Genomic DNA, 24,380 nt, shown 5'->3' with positions numbered 1-24,380 from the left:
TAATAATAATAATAATAATAATAATAATAATAATAATAATAATAATAATAATAAAGGTTTTCTAGTGTGGCTAGTGTAGCTGCCACACTGGTGGCAGAAATACTGAATATTTATGCATGTTTTTCAATTTACAGAACTCTCATTATGCCCACTTGAGCAAGTACTAGACACACTGTCTCTGAAGCTTATGAAAGAAATAACTTTCCTTCGTCTTTGTTCTAAAAACATTTCTATGTATGAATGTTATTCAGGAAAAATACAGAAAAAATAGTTTGATTTTGAAACAAGCCTGTTGCCTGTAAAAAGTGTGTGAATGTATACACTAATGGGTGGAATAATTTTGTTATTAAAAGATACAAATCACCTGAGGTTATCATCCAAGGTGGTTGAAATCTCCCATTTGACCACTTTATTTGGAAAATTGTATGGATTTTGCAAGATGTGTAAAGTCATGTTGTCTTAAAAATCACTCTGTTAGTGTTTTCACAGCATTATCTCCTCTAGGGTTTAGCTGCAGCTTCAGTACACTTCATTCAAAATTTTGCTAGGCTCGTAACACAGTGTGACCCCCAGCTAGTGGTTTTGCACAATGCTTGCACATATGTCATCGGGTTAATTCATGTTAAAACAAACCAAGAGCTTCAACCTGCATCTTGGTATTTTTCAATGCAAGATGCTTTACTGTTGCAGGGCGAGACTGTGGACAACTTTAACTGGGGAGTGCGTCGCCACTCTATGGACAGCTTGGACCAAAGTGACCTGCAGCCTCTGGAGGAGAGTCAGCTGTCTAGCAGCATGCCCAGCCTCAGTAAGATTGCCCACGAAGACTCGGATGAATCATCTGAGGAAGATTCGCTTGCGGCCAGCCAGATACTCTCCCACTCTCAGATCGTAAGTTTATGTGTTAATGTAACACTAATTCCAAATCTTAATGAAGCAAAGACTTTTAAACCATTTCTTTTAATGATTTTGTTTTTGTTGTTTTAGATCTATAAAAAACAGAAATCTCACATTAAAAAAAAAAAAAAATCTTTGAATCTCTGTTCAATTCAGGCTGTTAGAATTTCTCTCTGTAGACTGTAACAGACATTATTTGTAATCGACATACTTTGAAAACTGTTTATAATTCTTTTTATGGTACTGGTTATTTATATTATTGTATGTCTAGTGGCAGCTTCAAAATTATTAAAATTTAAAGATATGCTAGCTGTGCAATATAAAATTATCTTCATGTGATGCCAGACAAAATTCTTTAGTAAATGGAGTTTTATTAAGCTGTGTAAAGTAAGAGAGTGCTGGCAGTTATGTTTGTGTAGGGTTCCATTCAAACATCGGCAAAGCGATCAAGAGGGTGGAATATTATCTTTTTTTATTTCACTTCACTGTCCCTGTCTCATTTCAGACCGTCAGCCTTTCTCCGACACCAGAGATCAGCAGCACGGACACCTCCTCTGCCGCTTTCGACACAACCTCGGCAAATTCAACCCCTCTGGGCACCAATAATCCCAGTTTCGAGGTCCAACTCTCAGAGGACTCGAAGCAGCGGGTGAATAGGGGCTTCAGAGTGTCTGAGATCCTCGGAAACACTAACTCCTACCGCAGCTCCATTCTGGAATTCTTTACTAATTTTGCTAAATAGTTGCTCTACTGTGGAATTGTTTTGTGTAATGTCTTCAGCTTGAAATATGCTTTGGGTTTGGTCTCTGTTACATAATTTTGCATGTGTGCGGAGGGGTTTTTCTGTCTTTTCCTGTCTTCAAAGAAGAGCATGAGCTGATTTAAATCAAAGACTTGCATGCATAACAATATTGAACTAAAATCTACAACAATATGCTATTCTCTGGGCAGTGGGCTAGTTTGTGCTTTTATTTATTCATGCCAGAAATTGGTTGAGAGTCTAAAGGGTTAAAAAGAACATAAATAATCTTTCTTTTGCTTGTGTCTGTTTGAGGCAATGTGTATACCTGGTGCTTCTGTGGGGGTGGCGCTGAGGGACAACTAAAAACTCTTGGCATGTGAACGGTCAGGAAAGGTTTACACATTGCCTGTCTGAAAAAAAGAAAAAATGAGTGCAGTTTAAATATTCAATAATTTATTCATCAATTGGCACGATTTATGCATACAAAATTCACAAGATTAAAGAAAACATCAAAAGGAGAGACCATAGGGTCCAGATGAAAGGTTAGTGAATTGTTTTTAAATAGGATATGATCTGTTTAATAATGAAGTGTAATAAAGGGAATAATAAATAAATGTATGCATGCACGTCAATATTAATTTACACTTTGAATTTAGCTACCGTCAGGGTTAGCTAAGAAGATGTCCCTCTTTTGTTTTCCAATATGAGGTGTCACAAGAGGATGAAGACAGTAATGTCCACGAGGACGACCTGTCCCTTTCTATCAACGAACTGCCCTCTGAGTATCAATGTGGGGTCGGTTTGAGTATGGACGTGGCATATCATGTCTACAAGGAAGAGCTGGACCTGCACTGCAGCTTACCGAGGTGCCCGATCACACCTTCAGTCAACCAAAAATATTCGGTTTGTCAGTAAGATTAACTCAGTTTGCCTCATTTTTGTATTTAGTCTTCCTGAAGAGGAGAAAGATGACATGCTGGAGTCCCGCTCTTCACCACCGCCGTCGCCCTTCTTCTCTGCCATTCTTGCTGCTTTCCAGCCAACAGCGTGCGACGACGCAGAGGAGGCCTGGCGAAGTCACCTCAGCCAGCTCGTCTCGGACTCAGATGGTTCCTGTGCTGTCTACACGTTTCAAGTGTTTTCATCGCTGTTTCAGGTATGATCCTCTCACCATATGGATCGCTTTTGTCTTCCATTTTGTATCCAAACAGTTTACAAAAAAGAACAGAACACCTGGATATTTCTGTCTGTTTCTCAGAATAATTTTTTAAAAATCAAAATAGAGTCTAAATTGTCTCCAGATTGAAGTAATAAATTATCAACATGATCAACTGTTAAAAAATAAGTGTCCATATCTAGAATAGAGGTCAGTCTAAAGATAGTTTGTATAGCAATCTGCCAAGATCTGTTTGCCAGATATTGCATATTTCACTCACAAATTATACTTGTCTTTTTTCTTTTTTAGTGAAGAAATTTAATATCTTATCATTCTTACAGTCGATATGTTTTTAATGGTTTCCAGAGTATCCAAGCTAAATTTTGTTCCTTGACGTGTGATGCTGTGAGTTACCTTGGTGATGGCTTGAGGGGATTAGGATCAAAGTTTCTCAGATCTTCTGAGATCCTGGCATCTTGCTCAGAGTGCCCAACTCTGTTTATTGATGCTGACACAGTAAGTAGCTCAAACACTTTCTTCAACAATGTACATCTGTTAGACGATTGGAATAAAAAAATAATAATAATAGATAATAATGTTTTTTTTTACAGATAATGTCCTATGGGTTTCTGGAAAAAATGAAATTCAGCGTCCTAGAGCTTCAAGAGTATCTTGATACTTACAACAACAGAAAAGAGGCAGCTCTCACAGTAAGGAGATTAATCATGTTTAACAAAATTCATCTGATCAGTTTCTTGTTATTGTGCTGTTTGAGTCTCAACCACCTTGTCTTTATTGCTTGCAGTGGTTGAACAGCTGTAAGGCCACCTTTCCCAGGACTGCTGGGGTTGCAGTGACATGCCAACCGGTGGAGCATGAAGAAAAAGTAAAACACTTTTATTTCAAGACACTGTCATCATATTGAAAAAAAATATGTAACATTTACACAGATTTCCATTGCCCTTTGGCTTGCCTCACGCAAAAAAAAAAGTTTATTTTTGTCCAGAGATAACTGAGAAAACTTGGATTCTGTTCATCTGCTCTTTCATACTGTACTTTCTGCATTACGGTTACTGTGTGCTACTGTAGCTCTGTGAGTGTTACCTCTTTATGTCACTCGGTTTGTTTCAGCCTCAAATCAGTGCATGCCACATTGATTACCTTTTCTGTCACGTGCATTGTGATAACTGTCCGCTCTGCTCTGCATGGTTCAGCAAACAATCCATCAATCTTCCATTAATCCATCTGTAAACAATTCAAATCAGAGTGTTTCACTGTTTAATGCTTAACTTTTCCAAAGGATTTCTTGTAATATGAACGTGTTAATTTGTTTGGCTTGTTTCACTTTGTCCTTTTCTTCATTCTTATAAAACACATACAGTACCTTGCAAAAGTCATCACACATCTTGAACTGTTTGTCCTGTTACAAACACAAATATCTCTGTATTTTATTTGTAGTTTTGATTTGATAGGTCATGTAGTTTATGCAATAATTGAGATCTGTGGGGAAAACTTTACAATGTTTTCAATGTTTTAAAACTGTTGTTTGCATTTTTAATCATTCCCATTAGGTCAATACTTTGTAGATAGACTTTTAGCTGGAGTTAAAGCTGCAGGTCCTTCAGTATATTTCTCTAGCAGTCTTACACTTGCATAGAAGAATGTTACTGTCATTCTTCTATGCAAAATAGTTCAAATCTATTCAGATTTTCATTTGGATTTAAGTCTAGATTCTAACTGGACAGTTCTAATTAATGAATGTGCCACCACAATCCATAGGAAGGGTGGTATCTTCAGGGGGAGGTGCTGTGCTGAAAGAAGCAAGTCAGTGAAAATTTAGACTTAAATTTGTTTCCATTTAAGAAAAATCAAAACCTTGTCCTTTCTCTTCACAACTATGTGCTACTTTATGCTGGTTTAGCACAAAATTCCAATAAAATGTATAGAAATTTGTGATTGTAACATGACAAAATGCAAAACAGTTCAGAGAATTATTTCGCAAAACACAATTCTTCATTTTTCAGAGCACGTTAAACTGTTCAGATACTTTTTGTTCAGTTTCTAATACAAATCTGAATTGCATGGCCTTGGTTTTCTCTTTTCTTATCTACTTTTCTGCCTTGTAACATGCTTGCTTGGTAGCAAATGGAATCTCTGGCTGTAAGTTTGTAGTGGCTTCTTTTGTTTCTCTGTTTACTTAGAGCTAACATCCTATTTATTTTCATATCAACTTCATCATAGTTGTTATCTTCTAAAGTCATCATTCGAGATCTACTGTAAGGTTGTGTTTGATCCAAAACCATTTTCCTTCCAGCAACTGGAGCTCTGCCAAAGACTCTACAAACTCCACTTTCAGTTGCTGCTACTTTTTCAGTCTTATTGTAAGCTGACTGAGCAGGTCCATGCAATAAGCTCGATTCCAGAGGTAGGTCTGTTTCCATTTTATTGCCTTTTAACGTTCAAATGCACATTAACATCTAACTTATGTAAAATTATTATTAACCCCTCACAAATTTTTAGCTTACAAATATGTCTAGAGAGCTAAATGAATTGAAGAGCAACCTGAGAACAGCAGCGGCCTCAGTGTCAAATGAGAAGATTTCTACTTTTGACACTTCCTGCCCTGAGACCATCCTGAGCTCCTCTGAAGCTGCTGTGCAGGCCGTCCTCGAGGGCTTGAAGAACAATGAGTTTTCAAAAGCAATTCTCTACATTCGTGAGTGCAGGTGTGATAAGTAAAACACTCTGTTTGATATTCATTCAGGGAGTAGCTTATGTTAGTTTATCCTAATTGCAGAGATATCTGGATGTTTGTTTGCAGAACAACATGGCCTAATGACATCTTTGGCAGCCACTCTGAGGATGAGATCCAAACATTATTGAACATCTACTTCAGACACCAAACTTTGGGTCAGACGGGAACATTTGCTCTGGTTGGCTCAAAGCAGGATCTGACAGAAATTTCTCTGAAGCTGATGGAACTCAACTGTGAGACTCGGGACATGATCCGACGGGCCCAGGGCTACAAAACCGTTACAGCTTTTCTCCCAGACTCCAGGGTTTCAGGCTCCACTCTCTGATGGCGGCTTGGTGGCACTCCAAACCTTACTACCTTGCTTGAGGCAGCTGCTGTTGTATCAGATTTTCACTAGAACTTAGCTCTTTCGCTTAGAATGACCCAAACTTTTGATCCTTCTCTGTCAGAATTTTTTGAAGTCAGATCATTAGACACACAGCAATATTTTTCAGTTATTCAATTAGCAGTTGTATCAAAATTATCCTTTTCTTGCACAAATAAAAGAATGTCACTAGGCATATATATATGCTGCTTAGATGAATAACTGTTCCATTTAGCAAACGGCATACCAAAGTGAAGTTTTTTATTTTATTTTATTTTAATTGTCAAGGGAAAATGTGCAATCCTTTACTGAAGTGGAAGACCTTTTCTGTCTGTTGAAAGAATGTATTGGAAAACACTGTCAGAAGAGGGCAAAGGGATGTGTTGTTTTATTGTGTTGAGTCCTTTGTGTGTGTTTGAGTGTGTTTAAATGTATTGATCCTGCACGAGTGCGTGAATTAAATTATGACGACCATCACAGATGGAATTATCAATTCCGATTTGTATGAGTGGTTCATGTTAAAGTACTCTGATATGGTGCAGATCTACTGTAATGTCAAACCTGCAGCTACCAGGTGGTTTATCTGTTACTAAAAATATCGTACTGTACCTTTAACCAAGTAGCTTTTTGCAAATTATGTTCATTATTTATATTTCACAGCAAGAGAAAAAATATGTTATCATCTAGATTTATAGAAAAATATGTTTTGTTTTCTTTGTTATTCCTGCCAAGCTTGCATATTGTATGCACATTAAAACAAATACTATGAAAATATATATGTAGAGATTATTTTGACTGACGATGAATTGTAAATAGAGAAATGAGAGCTTTGCTCGTTAGATTGTATTTTTATGAAGGCAAACACTACATTGCACGCAAAATGGGTATTTACATATTTATAAAGCTTCCACAATTGCTGTTATAATTTCTGGCCTTGTAAATACTTCTGTCTTGGCAGCATATTATTTTGTTGTGTTCTCTGCTCTTAATAAAACTTAAATTTGTTAACAGTGCTTTTCTTGTCATTTTTTGAAGAAAAGCATTTCACATTTTAGACTCCACAGGTTGTTTTGAGCCTGACCAGGAAGAGTGCTATGAACGTACCCAGAAAAGTAAGAAAACTGAACAAAAGGTGGAGAGTGGGAAGTATCAAGTAGAAAAAGACCTGGCATAACTTGAGAAATGCATCACCCTTTAATTGGTTCAATAAATGTTTTCAAAACTTCCAGGGAATTAACTCGTTGGTCTTGAATTATTACATTATATGTGCCAATTATTATTATTATTATTATTATTATTATTATTATTATTATTATTATCTGATTAGATACACTAATCAGAATTCTGACTCACTTCAGTTTCCAAAGCTTTGACCTGATTTGATACTGACTGATTCTGAAAAGTGTAAATAATAATAAACAAAAACATTCCAAAAATATTTTTGTTAGCATTCCTGTAAATAATTGTTTACAACCAGAGCAGAATAATTGCTGTAAAACAGTGTTAATATTTTGTGAAAGGTGCAAAGAAGATGCACAGAGCTACTTGAAGAATCCCTGTTCTAGCATTTAGATTGTATTTAATAGAAAGCTGTGTCAGCACTGAAATCAAAACTTTCAAACATTTTTATTTGCAGTTTAATGGATATTTTGAATAATAAGAAGTTTTATTTATAATACCTTCTGCATCTGAAGTGGCGTTTTGTAACAATATCTTAAATGATGCACTCCACAATAAAAAAAAAAGCACAAGAAGCTTAAAAACTGAATATTTTCTATTAAATTTGACTTTTTCGTGTTGGTGTTTTTGTCCAAATTAAAATCATAAACGGACAGCTTAATTCCGGTCTCTTATTCTGAAGTCAACTTGACTTCCGGAATGCGGCGCGCGAGTTTTGGGTTTTGCTGCGTGACCGTAAGAGTTAGCAAACAAGCTGATTGTTAGTGTTGTATTGTTCATCCCTAAGTTTGGTGGACTATTGTCAACACTTACTTTAAAGTTTTCCCGCAACATGAGCGTAAACACTCTAGTACTTCGCAATCAAACGTGTAAGCTTAACTCCAACTCTGTTTTTATGGCATAGTTTCATTTTAAATGGTTAGCAGTAACAGCTTGTATGGTATGGGACACATTTTTAAGATTCGTAGCTAGGTACTGCCAGAGACGGCTCTTATATGGCTCTATTGGTTTGTCTTAAATATCGTTGACTATTAATTTTCAAGTTATTTTAGTTATAATCGACTATGTTCTTTCTGAAAAGCCTTTGAACCCTTAGATACGTATTCCTCCAGTAAGCAGGTGAAAATAGTGTCCCAGTATTTTTCCGCATTTAACATCTGGGTAATATTGTATTCTTTTCTTCCTAGGTGGTGTGTATAACCAACTCTAGGTGTTGTTCGATTGTTGTGGAATGGATTCATGCATAAAAAACATGTACGATGCATTTAAGGGTGAAATCTGGAAAGGTGAGATTTGTCAACTGCTTCATTTTTAAGCCTGTGTTCGTGTTCAAATACGAGGTGCGTCTTCACAAATAAAAGCAGCATTGAAAAGTTCATTTATTGCCCTAATTTGAACATAAAGGTGAAGCTGAAACGAAAATGGTATATAATCATTTGAAGCAAGTTCCTTTAAACTCTTTCCGTTGATTTTCTTGCCATTCAAATAGAAAAAAAAATGTTAGAAAAGTTCATTTTTATGCTAAAATGTGTGTCCATACCTAGAAAGAATAATCTGTCAGGACTCATTTTGTATTAGTTACTGTATTGATCAAGGTTATCCCAGGTCACTTCAACTTAATTTCATGTGCATTGTTGGGCCTGGCTTGTTGCATTCTTTTCTTTACAGTTGACCAAATTTTGTTTCGCTGAAAGCCATAATACTCAAAACTAACAGAATTGAATGCTTCAACTATCACAATATGCAATATTTAACTTTTTAGTTATTATGCCGAAATAAATGCATTTTTTTTTATATGTGACTATACTAAGAGACACTGGCATGTAGCAATGTAAGCTCCAAAATATTCTACTTCATCACTTTGCCAAGAACATTTCAGTGTAAATTCTAGTGGCACAATCACCGCCGTTTGCTTTTTATGACATACCAAAAAGTCATATGTTGAGACAAAACGAATGCATTTTTGTTTTGGCCTGTGTTTTATCATTTAGAGCTGGGACCGTTGGACCCAAACTGGTTTGAGTTACTGACAGCCCAAGCTTCTTTAAAAGAAGGAAGTGTTGCCGATAACGATGAGTTATGCGCCAACCAAGAGGGACATTTCAAGGCTCCTCTGGAGAAGACGGCAACAGAAAGCCAGCTGTTTTCAACCCCTAAAGTTTTCAGACACAGTCGAATTGTGTCACCAGACACTGAGGATGATCCGTCGTTCACAGCTGCACAGGGTATTCTTTATGGATAAACAATTAAATAATTAAGACTATTCATCTTAGCTTAAATTTTTATGAAGTTAAACATCTAAAAACTACATGTCCCTTTCATTCTTTCTAGAAAAAGAAACGTTACCGTGGATGCCAACACAAAGTCCCTGTTTGTTTCAGGTGCCAAAACACTGGTGAGTAAAACTTAAGATTTATTCCCTTATGCTGTTAATGACTGGGTTTTCTTATTCTCGTCATTATAAAACAGAACTTGACATTGTATCCGTTTTGTTTATTTTAGTGTCTCTAATTTAAAATGTGAAGGTGTTCAGCCTCAGAGTGAGGAGAGTTTTGGTAAGCTGAAAATGTATTTAATCTTCATATTTATGGTTTGTATATAAAAAAAAAAGGAATTGGGCACATAACTACATGTATTATTTCAGATCTTCTGGATTCCCCAGAGAAATCCCCTGTAAGTATAGTTGACCTGAAGCTGATTTTCTTTTTTTAACATTCGTGTTATTTTAATCAGATCTGATAAATGGAAGTGAAAATATTTTCTGCCTTAATTTTATCCTCTGAACGAAACAGGCCACCTATGCCAACCACATTTCTGAAAGTCTCGGTGCACAGATCAATCCTGACATTTCTTGGACCAGTTCTCTTAATACACCACCGGCTTTGCCATCTACTCTAATTTTATGTGAGTTGCTGAAACAATTGGCTAGTATTATTCTTAAATCATGAATAATTTAACGTTTTGTGGATCTTTTTTTTATGTTTCAGCTAAAACTGATGAGAGTCCCTGTCCAGTGAGTGTTACTGCAGACAGAAACGTTGTTGTGAGTACTCTCTGCATAGTTCAGTTACTCGGAATTACTACTACAATGATATTATGGCTTTATTAGTTATTGTAAATCTGATCAGTTATTAACTGACTAGTTAATAACTGATTAACTGATCAGTTATTGTAAATCGTAATATCATTTAAAAATTGTGTAATTCAATCAGCCTTCAGACATTGGTTTGAATTTGGGCAAAGACATGATTGACATGTTACACTTGTGATTTGTGAAACCCTGCCTCTACTTGCTGATCTTTGGGTAACAAAACAGGAAGATTAATAATTCTGGCAGCTAAAAACTATCATTTATATACCTTTTTTTTAATCTATTTATAGTTCTAAAGGTCTAGTTATCAGACTTTGTAACATGAGTAAATTTAAGAAGGTGAAAAAGACACATCTCATAGATCTTAAAATAACATCACACCAAAGTATTTATAAGGCAACAGACAAAAATCAAAAATTTATGTTATTAGAAAAAGCCTCTGCAATGGTAGTGTATTGCCTTGTTTCATTAGAAACTTAGACCAGCCCTAAATAGTTTATCTTTTAATGTCAACTCAGTTTTCCAAGTCTTCACTAATGCTTAGGCTACTGCAATGACACACTTTGCGCTGCCTATTAGATGTTTATACAGTCAGTTTTATTCATCTTTGAAGTAAATTGATTAAAACAATATGAAATGGACCTTGGAATGAACCTGATACATTGTGCAACCACTTTGCACTAGTTTGAAATAATAATTCTTCAAAGTAGCTTAATCTTTCTGTGTTGCACCACAGGTCCACCCTGATATTAATTTATTTACGCATCCTGAGCTTTAGTATGAGCTTTGAGGGCCAGGAATGTAAAATCTTGTTTCCCACAACACAAGAAAATTTGACAAAAACAGCTGGCTGTTATGTTAATAATACTATATTGGCTTTATATATTGTATTACATACAAATCTGTTTTTTTTTTCTTTTTCCTTTCAAGTTTGTACGGAAGCTTTTCCCTTCACTTTCGAATTCCTCCCTTAAGACTTCAAGAACTTGCCAAGGTAATTACTTTTTTTCCCCATCATCTACCCATAAGTAATAAATTGTTTTAGTCATTTTAGATAAAAATGAATAAATATGGATTGCATAGAGTCTATTATATTTGCTGTTGCATGGGAGCGTACTCGTCATAATAATAAATATTGTTTGTTTGTGCTGCAATAAATAGGTCCAGTTTTCCCTGTGACTGAAACCTGCTCTGAGTCTCCGTTGAACCAGAGTGAAAGTCATCAACAACAGAAAGTTGCAGATGCTCTGGAAGGAGAAGTCTGTATCGCAGATGCACCTAAAACTTTCTTTGCTAATAGTAGTTCTGCTCTGAGAAAAGTGAAACCCGACAGAGTTAAACGTAAGCAAATAATTCAGACAAATGTAGACGTCTGCAGCCACGAAGACGCCTCAAAATCAGACAGTGCTGCATCCAATGAAGAGGCAACTGCTGATCTGGATTCTGGGGGTTTGCCTCCAACCCCACTGGTGAAAACTGGAGATACGGCAATCAGCCAGTGGTCGTCTCTAAGTCTATCTGAAATCTCATCTTCTGCTGTGGGAAGCAATATGACACTGCCAGGGGACACTGACTCTGTGCAACCAACCAGGCCAACATCGAAAATTACTGACTCTGGATTTACTCAAAAAAAGAGAAAATTTGTTTACACTATTACAACCACAAAATCGCAAGCTTGTGGCCAAGACTTTGAGCTCCAGACAGCAGATCTGTCACTAAAGATTTCAGAGTCTGGTAAGACATTTATTTTCCAAGTGTTATGTAAGAATATGAAGGTTTCTGCATGTGGACTGGTCATCTTGCCTCTCTTTCGCCCCCATTTTGTGCCTTTTCAGGTTTGATTTACTGTTGTTCCCAACATTTTCAGGAACAAAGCAGAGCCATCTGCCACATAAATGTTTTGTAATGAGCATGCATTATTTCATTCTTGTGTTGCTTTGACAACTTACAGCTTTAAATAATTTGTTATATTCTTATTAGTCTCCTGCAAAGAAATGTGACTGTGTGGCTAAAGTAGAGATACAATTGTGTCTAATGACGTTGAACTAAAAAATGTGCATAATCATTTACTATAATTCTAGAGTTTAGAGTTCACAAGAGGGTGCAATTACAATGTACTCTTACTGCGTTGACGTTGTCTTTCTTTGATTTTAAAAAATTGCTTAATGCTCTTAAAAGACCAAAACAAAAAAAAAGAATTCCATATGAAGCCAAAGATTAATAAAATATTTGTGCATGGGTACAAAATGGAAAGAGACAAGATGGTTGTGTGTCTATACTAAATGAAGGAACAAACAGTTGAAGAGGCAAATATACTAAGCCATTTTAGAAATGTGACCAAAAAATTCCACTCTGTACTACAACTAATTGGTCTTTGTTTTCTTTGTATGTTTTCATTTAGAACAAGAAAACGGCAAGTCATTTGTGAACATCCCAGATAAAGAAGAGTGTCAGAGGACTAAAAACCAAAGAAATATTGTAGAGGAAACCATAAATTGCTCTCTTGGGACAAAACTCCAGGATATCGACATGTCACAACTTTGTCGAGATTTTGCACTGGACTTCAGCCAAATGACAGACTTAAAAACTGCAGAGAACACGCAAAGGAACTTCTCTCCCGCAGCGTGTCTGTCTGTTATGAAACAAGCAAAACAGAACGGAAAGCCAGCTAACTTTCCCAATGATTACAGTTGTATCAGTAAAAACAGACGCATCCCTACCAGTAATCAACCATGCTCGATCAGTGAAGTCACTATGATGGACAGTGGATTCCAATCAGGTGTAGTAGACGTCACCCATATGACTTCTTCGTCATTTGGTCTTCCGCTCTTAGAGAACGTTGGCCAAAACCGACCAACGCTGAGCTTCAAAACCGGTATGCATAATTTTCCCTCAGCTAATGGAAGTGGAAAGTCAAAATTTGATGTTGAAGTGCCTGTGCAGAGGTCTGGCACAGGTCAGGCTCCGGAGCATGGAAAGGAAATTGAGTTGCACATGGCGAGCATATCAACAGAGGAACTATGGGACAAAGAAGAAACTGTTGGTCAAAGTAAATGCAGCCAGCCACAAAAAACTCCTCTTTCTCTTCTGCCTGCTGAAGCATCAGGATTCAAAACCGCCTCAAATAAAGGCATCCACATTTCTCTTGCAAACCTGGAGAAAGCAAAGCTTTTTCTTGAAGCGACTGAAGATAAAAAGTCTTCTCTCGATAACAGCACAAAATCCTATCATGGCATTATTTATAAAACTAATTCGATTCGTGAAACAACAACAGATGCATCATCTAACACAAACCCGCCTGCCTGTGCCGGAAAGTCATTTGGAAATGTCAGTTCTCAATTAACAGCCTCAGAAAAAGCCGATGTGACAGAACTTTGCGCACTCTTGGAAGAGGCAGACAGCCAATTTGAGTTCACACAGTTCAGATCTGGAAAAAAACTACCAAATCATCAAGATAATCACAATCCGCCACACAAAGAAGACAAGGATCTTGACCCTGCTCTTCTTGCAGATATAGACTTTGACGACAGCTTTAGTTCCGAAGGTGGAAAACAGTCCACAGTCATGATGAATGACAAAGTGGCCTCAGTTTTAGAAAACAGGACACATGGAGAAAAAGCAAAAGCCATAAATCAGTGTACAGGAATGTCAGATTTGCTGAAAAGGGAAACTCCGCTCATTCTTCCTGGGGCTGAGGATACTGAAGCTAGATGTCTGGAGAACAACAAGGCTTTGATCCATAGTGAAGCATTTAGGACAGCAGGTGGAAATGTTTTGCATGTTTCTACAAAGTGTCTGAACAAAGCCAAGGCTTTGTTTGGAGATCTGGAGAGAAACTTGACAGACCAGAAACCTTCTAACCAGAACGGGGAAAATGCTGCCATAACAGAACAGAAATGTAACCGGGATTCTGACACGTTCAGAAAGGACTCGGAAAGAAAGAAGGAAAACTGGGATGTCGGAAGCAAAATTGAGAATTGCTTTTCCAAATTAGAAGGGGTTGTCTGTTCAAATAACAACGTTGGAAACAGGAATGACACCAAAAGTGGGAAAAACAATGGAATTGACACAATAATCTGTGAAAATGGATTCAGAAAGGCCAGTGGGAAAGGAATCTCCATTTCAGCTAATTACATGCAAGAGGCAGATGTATTTTTCAAAGACTGCCATGTAATGGAGCACAAAGAAGGTAAGAAAAGCTTTTCAAACTTCAAAAGCCCTCAGGTCAGCATTTCTAAGAAGAGTGTCACTGGATGCACTAAACTTGAAAATGTAAATACAGCAGTGGTTTCACATCACATAAAAGGACTACATCTGAATGAAGTGGAAAGAAATACCAAGTTTACAGCAGCTTTGAAAAATGAAGACGGAAAATCTTTTCCGACTTCAAAGCCGTTCGCTATGCTTCACCCATCAAAGAGCACAGATTCGTCTGCTTTTGAAGAGCTGTGCACAGGTGATGGGTTTTGTACAGCTGCTGGGAAGAACATTAGTGTGTCGTCTGCTGCGATGAAGAAGGCTGAATTTCTTTTGAATCAGATTCACGCACCCGAGGAGATAAACAAAGAAACTAATGAAAAAGAAAAGGCTTCAAAAACAAAATGCCTTGGTGATAAGATTTCGAACGTAGATACTGGTGGTTTCCAAGCTGTTGATGGAAAAAAATTTGCAATTTCATCAGCACCGTTAAAGAAAGCAACTCTGCTAAGAGAATCTGAAAAATCAGAGGATGAAATGTGTATTTCCTCTCAGCAACCCAGTCCCAAGATACCAGTTATCCCAGTTACTAATCTCTGGAGTGGCGGTTTTTCTGCAGCCAGTGGTAAGCCTGTTATCTTGTCATCTGTGGCTTTGGAGAAGGCTCAGACACTGTTCAGTGACATCAGTTTGAACATGGTTAAGGTGGCCGAATCTGCTCCATTTAAAAAGGATAAGAAACATCAAACAGAACCTGAAAATATATGTTCTGGTTTCACAACTGCAGGAGGCGCAAACGACCAAATGTCACAGGAAAAATTTGATGATTTGGTTTTAGCCAAAGCAGTGCAAGAGGAAGAGGCTCTCTCTGCCGACGGTGTTCTGGAAAGCAACAATGTAATGTGGGAGAGTGCGGGGAGCAAGAAGGAAGATGAAACACCTTATGCAGATCAAAGGTTTAGGACAAACACACCTGTAGAGGCTGTGAAAGGATGCTTCAGGGATACAGATAAACAAGAGAAACACAAAGAAAACCTTTTACCACAAGCAAGCTGTGGATTTAAGACAGCCAGTGGGAAAAAAGTTGAAGTTTCATCTGAAGCTCTGAAGAAAGCAGAAAACTTGTTAGGTGACTGTGTAGGAGTCATGGATACAGTAAATGCAGCACTGCCAGAATCCAAGGCTATTGATCTTCCAGTCAGAAATGATGGATTTCGATCTGCCAGCGGTAAACCTGTAGCACTTTCATCAGAGGCTCTTCAAAAGGCAAAATCTCTCTTCAGTGACATCGGTTTCGGAGCAGAGGACCCAGATGCTTCACAGATGATCAAAAGTGGCAAGAACCAAGGCGGTAGCAACAATACAGAGAAAATGTCTTGTGGTTTCACAACTGCAAGAGGGGAAAAAGTTGATGTGTTACAGAAAAATCTTCAGAAGGCAAAAGTACTTTTCAAAGAACTTGACGATCAGGTTTTAAGCAAAGCGGCACAGGAGGAAGATGCTTTCTTTGCAGGCCATGATATGGACATTAATAAGGAAATGTTGGAAAATGACTTAAAAGGAAAAGTACATATGCAGAGAAGCAGAAAGGCATGTCTTGCAAAATGTTACACGGATGACGAGAAGAGGGTAAGCATTTCTATCCCTGAGTGCTCCAGGGATGCAAACAAACAAGTGGAACAAAGAGAAAACATTTTACTGCAAGCAAGCTGTGGATTTCAAACAGCCAGTGGGAAAAGAGTCGATGTTTCATCTGAAGCTCGAAAGAAAGCAGAAACCTTGTTTAGTGAGTTTGAAGAAATTCAGGATAAAACAAATGCAATGTCATCACAATCCAAGCCTTCTGCTCTTTCACTCAGAAACTGTGGGTTTCATTCTGCCAGCGGTAAACCAATGGCACCTTCCACTGAGGCTGTTCAAAAGGCAAAATCCCTCTTTGGTGACATCACTTTCAGTACGGAGGACTCAGATTTTTCGCAGACAGTAAAAGCTTATGGGAAACAAGACAGTCGAAGCAAAACTGAGAAAATATGTTGTGGTTTTACAACCGCAAAGGGAGAAAAAGTTGATGTGTCGCAGAAAAATCTTCAAAGGGCAAAATTCCTCTTTAAAGAAGTTGATGACTTAGATTTAACAAAAGCAATGCAAGATGCAGACCATTTTTTTAACCAAGAGGAAGGTTGGTCTATCGAAAGTAACAGTGAAAAATCATCAGAAAAAACTAATACGGCACCCGTTAATGAAAGTGGCAGCATAAAGGGAAACATGTCCAAACTCAGAACAAATACCGGCAGTATTTGTGAAGAGCCTGGAAACGGTTCCATCAAAGCAAAACAGAATGACAGTGGATTTCAGACGGCAAGTGGGAAAACAGTTGCCGTTTCAGCTGAAGCTCTGTCGAGAGCAAAATTTCTGCTGAGTGAAAACAAAGCAGATGAGGAGAGCACTTGTGTTTTTGCTGCAAGTGGTAAACCATTTTCACACGAGGCCTTACAGAAAGCAAAGACTAGCACTGGAGGGAAGTCATTACCTTCAGGAGCAGACAGCCAAAGTGATGACCACATAGAAGAAAAGTCACACTTCTCAATTTGCAATTTAAATACTAAAAGCAGCAACCAGATATCTGACAATATGCAAAAAAATAAATCTTCAGACCCAAAATTTCAGTCGCTAAATCTCGCTGGCTGTACAGAAACACAGCACAAGTTTCTTGCCCAGGAAGCTTTAGATTGCACAAAAGCCTTACTAGAAGATGAAGTTCTAGTTGGTCAAAGTCTGTTGACGACTTCAGAAAATTTGCAGTTGCTAGATTACCAACAATTAAGCGAAAAATCAGCTGAAGAGGATAAAGGGAGGAAAAGGAGAAGTGCAGAAGATCTCACTGGTAAGTATTCCACCTTAAATGGTTCAATAAATAAATACTGTTGTTATTAAATATAAATTCCAATTTGTAGTTTATGAAATTTGAGGACTTTTGGTAAAATCTTTTGAACTGTTGCCCTGTTGTGTAAAATCTAAGATGGTTCTCTTAACTGTTGTAATGTAGCTCAGCCACCTTCTAAAAGAAGGTTACTGGAAGAATTTGACAGAACCGCTAATAATCCACGAGGTTCAGGACTCCACCCAGTGAAAAGTGGCCCAAATGGTAAAACACTCGCACTTCTGTTGCTTGTCTAAAACTGAATATTTTCTAAAATTTAAAGTACATTTTTTCTGTTCATCAAGGGATAATGGACAGGGGTGTTTTCAGGTATGGCGTCTTTCTTCATCCAAACATTACAAAGCCAAACAGGTACGTTATTTCAATTGCTGGAAATTGTGTTTTCCAAAAGAATGATAGATTTTACCATCCTCTTGTGATGTATTGTTGTTTTCCACAGGGATGCAAAAAGCTTTGTGGACACAAGATTACAAAATACAATACAAATGCCTCATTCTGAACAAGGAGATGGTCGATCTGCAGCCTGCAGGATGCCGACATTTGTCCCACCGTTTTTCAAAAATGCAAAGAGAGATGCACTCAATAAACCAGAGGCCAGAGATCGCAAAAAAGTGCCTGCGTTTGTTCCACCGTTCAAAAAACAAAGGGTTGTCCAGCAAGAAAGCTCCCCTACACAACAGGAGGACAATAAGCAGCATCACTCTTTATGTTTGGAGACCAACAGCAAAACAGATGCACCACTTACTAAAACAACCCAAAGCTGTGAAGAAGTTGTCACTTTGGTCAACACTTCAAACACTAAGACGATTAATCAAAGTGTTCTAAAGGTGGGATCTGTCAGCTCTACTGAAATGCTACATGTGGATGACAAGCTTTCCGGAAGCCAAGGTAGAGTGATATTTGTAACGTAAATCTACTTAAAAGGCCCCGGATTTCCTGTACAATATTGGTAGAATAATGAAATCTATTAACAGACAGGACTGAGAACATTGGACTGGCCCGGGACATGCAGGACATGAGGATTAGGAAAAAGAAGCGGCAAACCATTCGACCGCTGCCTGGGAGCTTATTTCTGACAAAAACCTCAGGAGTGGCGAGAATCCCATTAAAAGCTGCGGTCAATGGAAATATCCCAGGAAGATACTCGGCCCAAGAGGCAAGGCCACAACGCTGACATCTTCTTCTTCTCTAACTCATGTTGTTTCCAGCCAGCAGCACTTCATTTAAATGTTGTTCTGTTTCAGCTGTATGAGTGTGGAGTCCATAAGCATGTTCCAGAGATCACCAGTCAGAATGCTGAATCATTTCGCTTCAATTTGCTGCAATTTGTCAAACAAGAAACGTTAGCCGAAGGAGGTGGTGTTCAACTCGCTGACGGAGGCTGGTTGATCCCCAGTGATGACTGGACAGCAGGAAAAGAAGAATTCTATAGGTACTAATGAAATCCCCTGGTTTTAGACTAATTATCACATTGGGCACAGCCTCCTCTCTTTGGTCACTTCTTGCTTACTATGCTGAACTGTTTTCCACAGAGCATTATGTGACACTTGTGGTGTGGATCCCAAACTGGTCAGTGAGCAGTGGGTGTACAATCACTACAGGTGGATTGTGTGGAAGCAGGCCTCCATGGAGAAATCATTTCCAGGAACAATGGGCAGCCTTTGCCTGACCCCGGAGCAGGTTCTCCTCCAGCTTAAGTACAGGTATACATGGGTTACCGACGTTACACACATTTACAGCTGCAATGTTGTGATTATTTAATCACAATTATGTTAGCAACAAGCTAAGCATCTCTTTGTTAAACACTAGTTTAACAAACTAGTGTCATACTCCTTTTCAGACTCATAATCACCGATGTGATGTGTTTTTAAGAAATATATTATGTACTTTGTGTTGTTTACACTGTCGGTGAAAGGTTTGTCTGAAATAAACTAAACTAAACTAGTTTGTCAATTAATATAAATGAATGATTCCTTGTTAAAATGTGAAAATAAAGCATCATAAATATAAATTTTCTTTTGGAAAAAGTAAAACTCCTAGTCTTAACTTTTGTAATAATTTCATTCTGTTGCTAAATGTTAATCTAAAATTTATCTGATAATTTATTAAATTTTTTATGTAATAGTAAAATAAAATTTCAGAAAATGTTTATTTGAGTACACAAAGGTGTACTCAAATGCCTTTAGATATTTTGTTTTGATCTTGCAAAATTACAATTAAAAAAAAAAGCTAAAATCTTTTCATAAAATAAATATTTGAATTTCTAAAATAAATAAGTGGATTTTCTAAGTTTATTTTTCTTTAAATGGTATACTTTCATCTTTGGATTGAGACTTCACAATATTTTGCAATTCTTGAGTGTTTTTGAGCAGCTGACAGAGATATAATGCATCTTTATGTAAAGAAGTGCAGCTATTACACTGCTTATTTGGTCCTTTGCACCTTTATTTCTTAAACTGGATCTGCTTTAAATGTCTGATAAATAATAGAAACTCCTGTTCTATGTGGGCTTTTTACTCACAAACCTTTGCCATCTTTTAAAATTATTGTGCAATTCAAAGTTTTTATGATATATGTTCGTTCAGATGCTAAAAAAAATATGAATCATAGATCAGCTTAATTTTTGTGCTGGAATTTAGTTTGAAAAATCAATCAGAGTCTAGAGAAGCATGGGAATTTTGAACTGAAAATCATATAAAGACCTTGCATAATAAAGCTTGAAAAACAAACATTGAGAAATCTTCTGATAAATAATTTTCCTTTATTTCTAGATATGACGTAGAGGTGGACCACAGCCGCAGACCAGCTTTGAGGAAGATCATGGAAAGAGATGATACGCCGGCCAAAACTCTTGTTCTCTGTATCTGTGAGATCATTTCTAAATGTCAGCTCCTACATGCACAGAGCTGCAGCGACACCAAGATGTCACAAAGTGCTGAAACCAAGGTGGAAACTCCAGTTGCGTTCGTGCGACTTACAGATGGCTGGTATGCCATCAAAGCTCAGCTGGATGAACCGTTGACTGCAATGCTTCACAAAGGTCGGCTTGCTGTTGGTGGCAAATTGATAATCCATGGAGCGCAACTGATGGGATCACAAGATGGTTGCTCCCCTTTGGAGGCACCGGATTCCTTAATGTTGAAGGTACTTAAATAACCCAGAGTAGAGTTTTTATTATGTTGTCCACACTGAAATACATAACATGTCATTTTCATTTAGATTTGTGCCAATAGCACTAGGCGTGCACGGTGGGATGCTAAGATGGGATTTCACACAGACCCACGACCATTTCTGCTTCCAATCTCCAGCCTGTATAGTAATGGAGGGGCAGTAGGATGTGTTGACATCTTCATACTGAGAAGCTATCCCATGCAGGTGTGTAGAGGAAAACCTATTTGTATTTTTTCACTCATATTTGTGGATGCTCCATAACTATTTGTCCTGCTGACTGTATGTTTTTTGTTTTTTTTTCTTTCCTTTTCAGTGGATGGAGAGGAAATCGGACGGAGGTGTTGTGTTTAGGTCCGTTCGGGCAGAAGAGAAGGAGGCGAGACGATTCAACAGCCACAAACAGAAAGCAGTAGAGTTGCTGTTTGCCAAGGTTCAAGCTGAATTTGAAAAAGAAGAAGAAGGTAGATGGTCTAAATTACACATTTAATAGGAAATTTAAATGTGGAGATGCTTTAACGTGTTATGTTCAGGGAGTATCAAACGTCAGCGCAGAAGGCAAACGGTTGGCAAGCAGGATATTGGGAACTTGCAGGAAGGAGAAGACTTGTACGAAGCAGTTGGAGATGACCCTGCTTACCTGGAGGTAACGTGAAATTCTCTTCAAATGTTTAAGTTTGCTTCCCTTGTGACCATTTCTAACAAACTTGCCTATATTTGTGTCTTAGGCTCATTTAAGTGAACAACAGCTGGAGACTCTTCAGGCCTACAGGCGCTCACTGATGGAGAAGAAGCAGGCTGAGCTACAGGACAGATATCGGCGTGCTCTGGACGCAGAGGACAATGAAATGAGCTGTCCGAAAAGAGACGCGACACCTGTATGGAGACTTTGCGTCGCTGACTCAATGACTCAGTCCAGCTGCGGTCTGTCTTGTTGTGGCGTTTTCTGTTTTATCTCTGTCACTTATTCATTCATCCTTGTGTGTAAATGCCCATTTTTTTTCTTTTTCCTTGCATCTTGTAGTTTATCAGTTAAACCTTTGGCGGCCTTCTTCAGACCTCCAGTCTTTGCTGAAGGAAGGTCGTCGATTCAAAGTGTATAACCTTGTTGCCTCTGACGGAAAGAAGCGTAGCAGCGTTGAAACTGTTCAGCTGACCGGGACGAAGAAGACACAGTTCCAGGAACTTCAGGTATTGTATTACACAAAAGGCCATCTTTAACTTATAACTGATAAAGGAAATATTTTCAATGACTTGACTAAATTTTTCACTCAGGTGTCCCAAGAATGGGTGTCCTCGCATTTTCGGCAAAGAATCTCCACAGACTTTGTAGATCTTCAGAATGAGGAATTCAAGCCTCTGTGTGGAGAAGTTGATCTCACAGGTTTAGTCATCAGTGTTGTAGATCAGCAGGGTAAGCATTTGTGTGTGTCTTTTTTTTCTTCTTCTTTTGCTTTTAGTTATATTGTTGACTATATGTTGATCTGCATATTCGTACACAGGTCCCTCTCCTGCATTTTATTTGGTTGATGGGAAAAAGAATTTTGTGAAAGTGCGCTGCTTCAGCAGCTTGTCTCAGGCCGGCCTTGAAGACATAGTGAAACCACGTGTCCTTTTGGCACTGAGCAACCTGCAGCTCAGAGGCCAGTCTATACACCCCACTCCGGTTGTGTATGCTGGGGATCTGACTGTCTTCTCTACAAACCCCAAGGAGATTCATCTACAGGAATCCCTCGACCAACTCAAAAACGTGGTACAGGTACAGTGCTGGAAACTGATGACATGCTTTACAAACTGTTTTCTGTTTCTGTATACTTTCTTGCATCCAAATCAAACATAACATCTATTAATCTTTCTCAGTTTTATTTTCATCACATTGGTCTAAGTAACACGTTGCTTTAATGTTGCTGTTTGTTGTTTTAGGGTCAGGACCACTTCTTTTTGACTGCTGAGGAAAAGCTTGCCCATTTAATCAAGTCTGATGGGTCCTGCTCTTCATCTTTGCAACCTCAAACGCCAGTCGCTGCAAGAAGACAAGACTCGAAGACAAATGTGAGTTGATATCATGCCTTGCTAAAGTTTTCATCCATTCATTTGTAAAAATTTTTAAAATGATTCATTGTTTTTGTTTTAATGTCACAGTTTAGCTTTGTTGTGCTGGTCTGACTCATTAAATACATAGACATTTGTGTTTGTATCTTCAGAAAATGTAACTAGATGGAGTAGGAATAGATTTACAAGGCTCTGTATATTTGTTCTAACCACTTGATGCCTAATGAGAGCTGAAAACATCTTTTCATGCAGGTGGCCTTTCTGAAACCAATCAAAAGCCTCGGATCATTTACACCTGTCAGCAGTAACCTTCCTGCTGCAACATCTTCAACAGAAAAAGACCCCAAAACCTTGAAAAGAAAAAGAGCTTTGGATTATCTTTCTCGCGTCCCGTCTCCACCACCCATCTCTCCTCTGGGCTCAGTGGTGTCTCCTTGTGTAAATAAAACATTCAACCCTCCTCGAAGGTCTGGGCCTCCTAGCACTTTAAAGCCTGTACAGCCTGCTGCACCAAAAGCAACTGATTCTGTGGTGGAGGATGAATGGGTGAACGATGAGGAACTGGCTATGATTGATACTCAGGCGTTGCATGTTGGCAATTTATTTTAGGCTTTTATATATATGTATATATAACTGTACAAAGAAATAAACATAAAACTTAAAGTTGCTGAAAATCTCGTGGTTGTATTTGTCATGTCCTTAAACATATTAAAGTAGTGAAATTGCTCTTCACATTAAAAGTCATCGCTTCTGCACTTGTTTTTTTAATTGACTCTTGTTTGAACTATAAGTTTAATCGTTTAGTTTTTGGAATCTGAAATGCAGACCGGGCTGCTCCTTTTTGATATATACATTGTCTAGCTATTACAACTTTGAAATCCAATATGACCTTACATGTAAAATTTAGTTGTAGACACTGTTGGAGTGTATTTGCACTTCTGTATCTAATTTTTAAACTATCATTACTAATTACAGAGTTTTGTTTAGTGGTTTTGATGCCAATGCCTTTCAGAAATAGATGGTCTTCTATAACATGTGGTATTACTATACTTAGAAAAACTCATACCTCTGTGATAATGATTCATTTTCAGCACTGTAATATTATGTGGCATAAAAAAATAGCCATTGCTTCATCAAAGGACATTTTGTTTTAAAATTGAAGGACACCCAATCTCAAAACTTTTATGACTCATGCTGCTATAGTAATATGATCAGATCAGCCAAACTATCACCTCTAACAATGACCACACCCTGAATCATAAATGCAGACTTACCACCAAGTTTTCCACAGTTTAATACAATTGAATTGAGAAATGCTTTTACATATAAGTCTATTGTGAAACTAAATATGGACTACTAACCAGGTTGCCGGTCTGCTCATCTTACAATGTGTACTTTTTAACCTGTTTGTCGCGAGAGGACCCAAATTTGGGTCCTCTGCGCTTACCACAACAAGATCGATTGAAAAAACATGCTATACATTTATCAATATAGGCATATTGCATATCCACAGATCGGGAAAAAGCTCTTCTAAATGATACAAACAATATTTTCTACATCAACAACACCCAGCCTGAACACGAAGTAGCTTGATAAAACGAAACGTAATTAGATGCTAACGAGGCTAACGAGGCATACGCGGTAAAAAATGCAACAGTGAAAGAGCGACTATTCCCAAAGCCCACAAACTATCAATCAGAGTAAAGCCGAAGCTCTGCCGTTTCCAACAATACCAGAATCACCACGCTACGTGCAAAACTCACTGAACCAACAGCTGAAGAAGAAAAAAAGAAATGGCTAATTCTTTGCTGTTTCGTGGTCATAATCCTTATTAGACT

General features: G+C 37.9%; 2 protein-coding genes across 15 annotated transcripts in view; both read left to right on the top strand.

Annotated features, from left to right (window-relative positions):
• The window catches only part of frya (furry homolog a (Drosophila)), a 51,359-nt gene extending 44,435 nt beyond the window's left edge, over positions 1 to 6,924 (top strand). For 8 of the 14 annotated variants that reach the window (XM_016673363.1, XM_007555940.2, XM_016673361.1 and 5 more), the window contains 11 exons: positions 691 to 891; positions 1,403 to 1,546; positions 2,348 to 2,505; positions 2,588 to 2,795; positions 3,162 to 3,311; positions 3,407 to 3,505; positions 3,601 to 3,681; positions 4,938 to 4,955; positions 5,110 to 5,220; positions 5,316 to 5,521; positions 5,617 to 6,924. In XM_016673363.1, coding sequence (XP_016528849.1) covers positions 691 to 891; positions 1,403 to 1,546; positions 2,348 to 2,505; positions 2,588 to 2,795; positions 3,162 to 3,311; positions 3,407 to 3,505; positions 3,601 to 3,681; positions 4,938 to 4,955; positions 5,110 to 5,220; positions 5,316 to 5,521; positions 5,617 to 5,875 — 1,635 coding nt within the window. In that variant the 3' untranslated portion in view covers positions 5,876 to 6,924. Of the gene's footprint in view, positions 1 to 682; positions 892 to 1,402; positions 1,547 to 2,347; positions 2,506 to 2,587; positions 2,796 to 3,161; positions 3,312 to 3,406; positions 3,506 to 3,600; positions 3,682 to 3,884; positions 3,889 to 4,937; positions 4,956 to 5,109; positions 5,221 to 5,315; positions 5,522 to 5,616 lie in introns of those variants that run through there. The other 6 variants (XM_016673362.1, XM_007555941.2, XM_016673370.1 and 3 more) reach the window with 4 other exon arrangements.
• Positions 6,925 to 7,769: 845 nt separating this feature from the next.
• brca2 (BRCA2 DNA repair associated) lies at positions 7,770 to 23,297 on the top strand. Its single transcript, XM_007555938.2, has 27 exons — positions 7,770 to 7,962; positions 8,281 to 8,379; positions 9,085 to 9,318; positions 9,425 to 9,488; positions 9,596 to 9,648; positions 9,738 to 9,766; positions 9,886 to 9,997; positions 10,081 to 10,136; positions 11,115 to 11,178; positions 11,346 to 11,918; positions 12,586 to 17,265; positions 17,428 to 17,526; positions 17,607 to 17,673; positions 17,762 to 18,210; positions 18,297 to 18,478; positions 18,567 to 18,754; positions 18,855 to 19,025; positions 20,094 to 20,466; positions 20,542 to 20,697; positions 20,807 to 20,954; positions 21,024 to 21,136; positions 21,219 to 21,414; positions 21,515 to 21,681; positions 21,766 to 21,904; positions 21,993 to 22,249; positions 22,414 to 22,542; positions 22,795 to 23,297. Exons 2-27 carry the CDS (start codon positions 8,325 to 8,327, stop codon positions 23,149 to 23,151), a joined length of 9,111 nt encoding a protein of 3,036 aa, XP_007556000.1. The 5' UTR covers positions 7,770 to 7,962; positions 8,281 to 8,324; the 3' UTR covers positions 23,152 to 23,297.
• Positions 23,298 to 24,380: the final 1,083 nt, after the last annotated feature.

Source organism: Poecilia formosa, unplaced genomic scaffold (genome assembly GCF_000485575.1).
Source record: "Poecilia formosa unplaced genomic scaffold, Poecilia_formosa-5.1.2 Scaffold74, whole genome shotgun sequence".
NCBI lineage: Eukaryota > Metazoa > Chordata > Actinopteri > Cyprinodontiformes > Poeciliidae > Poecilia > Poecilia formosa.
The sequence above is the reverse complement of the archived record's forward strand: the minus strand, read 5'-3'. Positions and strand labels throughout refer to the sequence as shown.

Excerpts from the sequence above, each read along its gene's own strand:
- brca2 (XM_007555938.2), top strand. The coding sequence starts at position 8,325 with ATGGATTCATGCATAAAAAACATGTACGATGCATTTAAGGGTGAAATC. Across the intron at positions 17,266-17,427 it reads AAGTGCAGAAGATCTCACTG|CTCAGCCACCTTCTAAAAGA; the intron begins GTAAGTATTCCA and ends GTTGTAATGTAG. Across the intron at positions 21,137-21,218 it reads ATGACCCTGCTTACCTGGAG|GCTCATTTAAGTGAACAACA; the intron begins GTAACGTGAAAT and ends TTTGTGTCTTAG.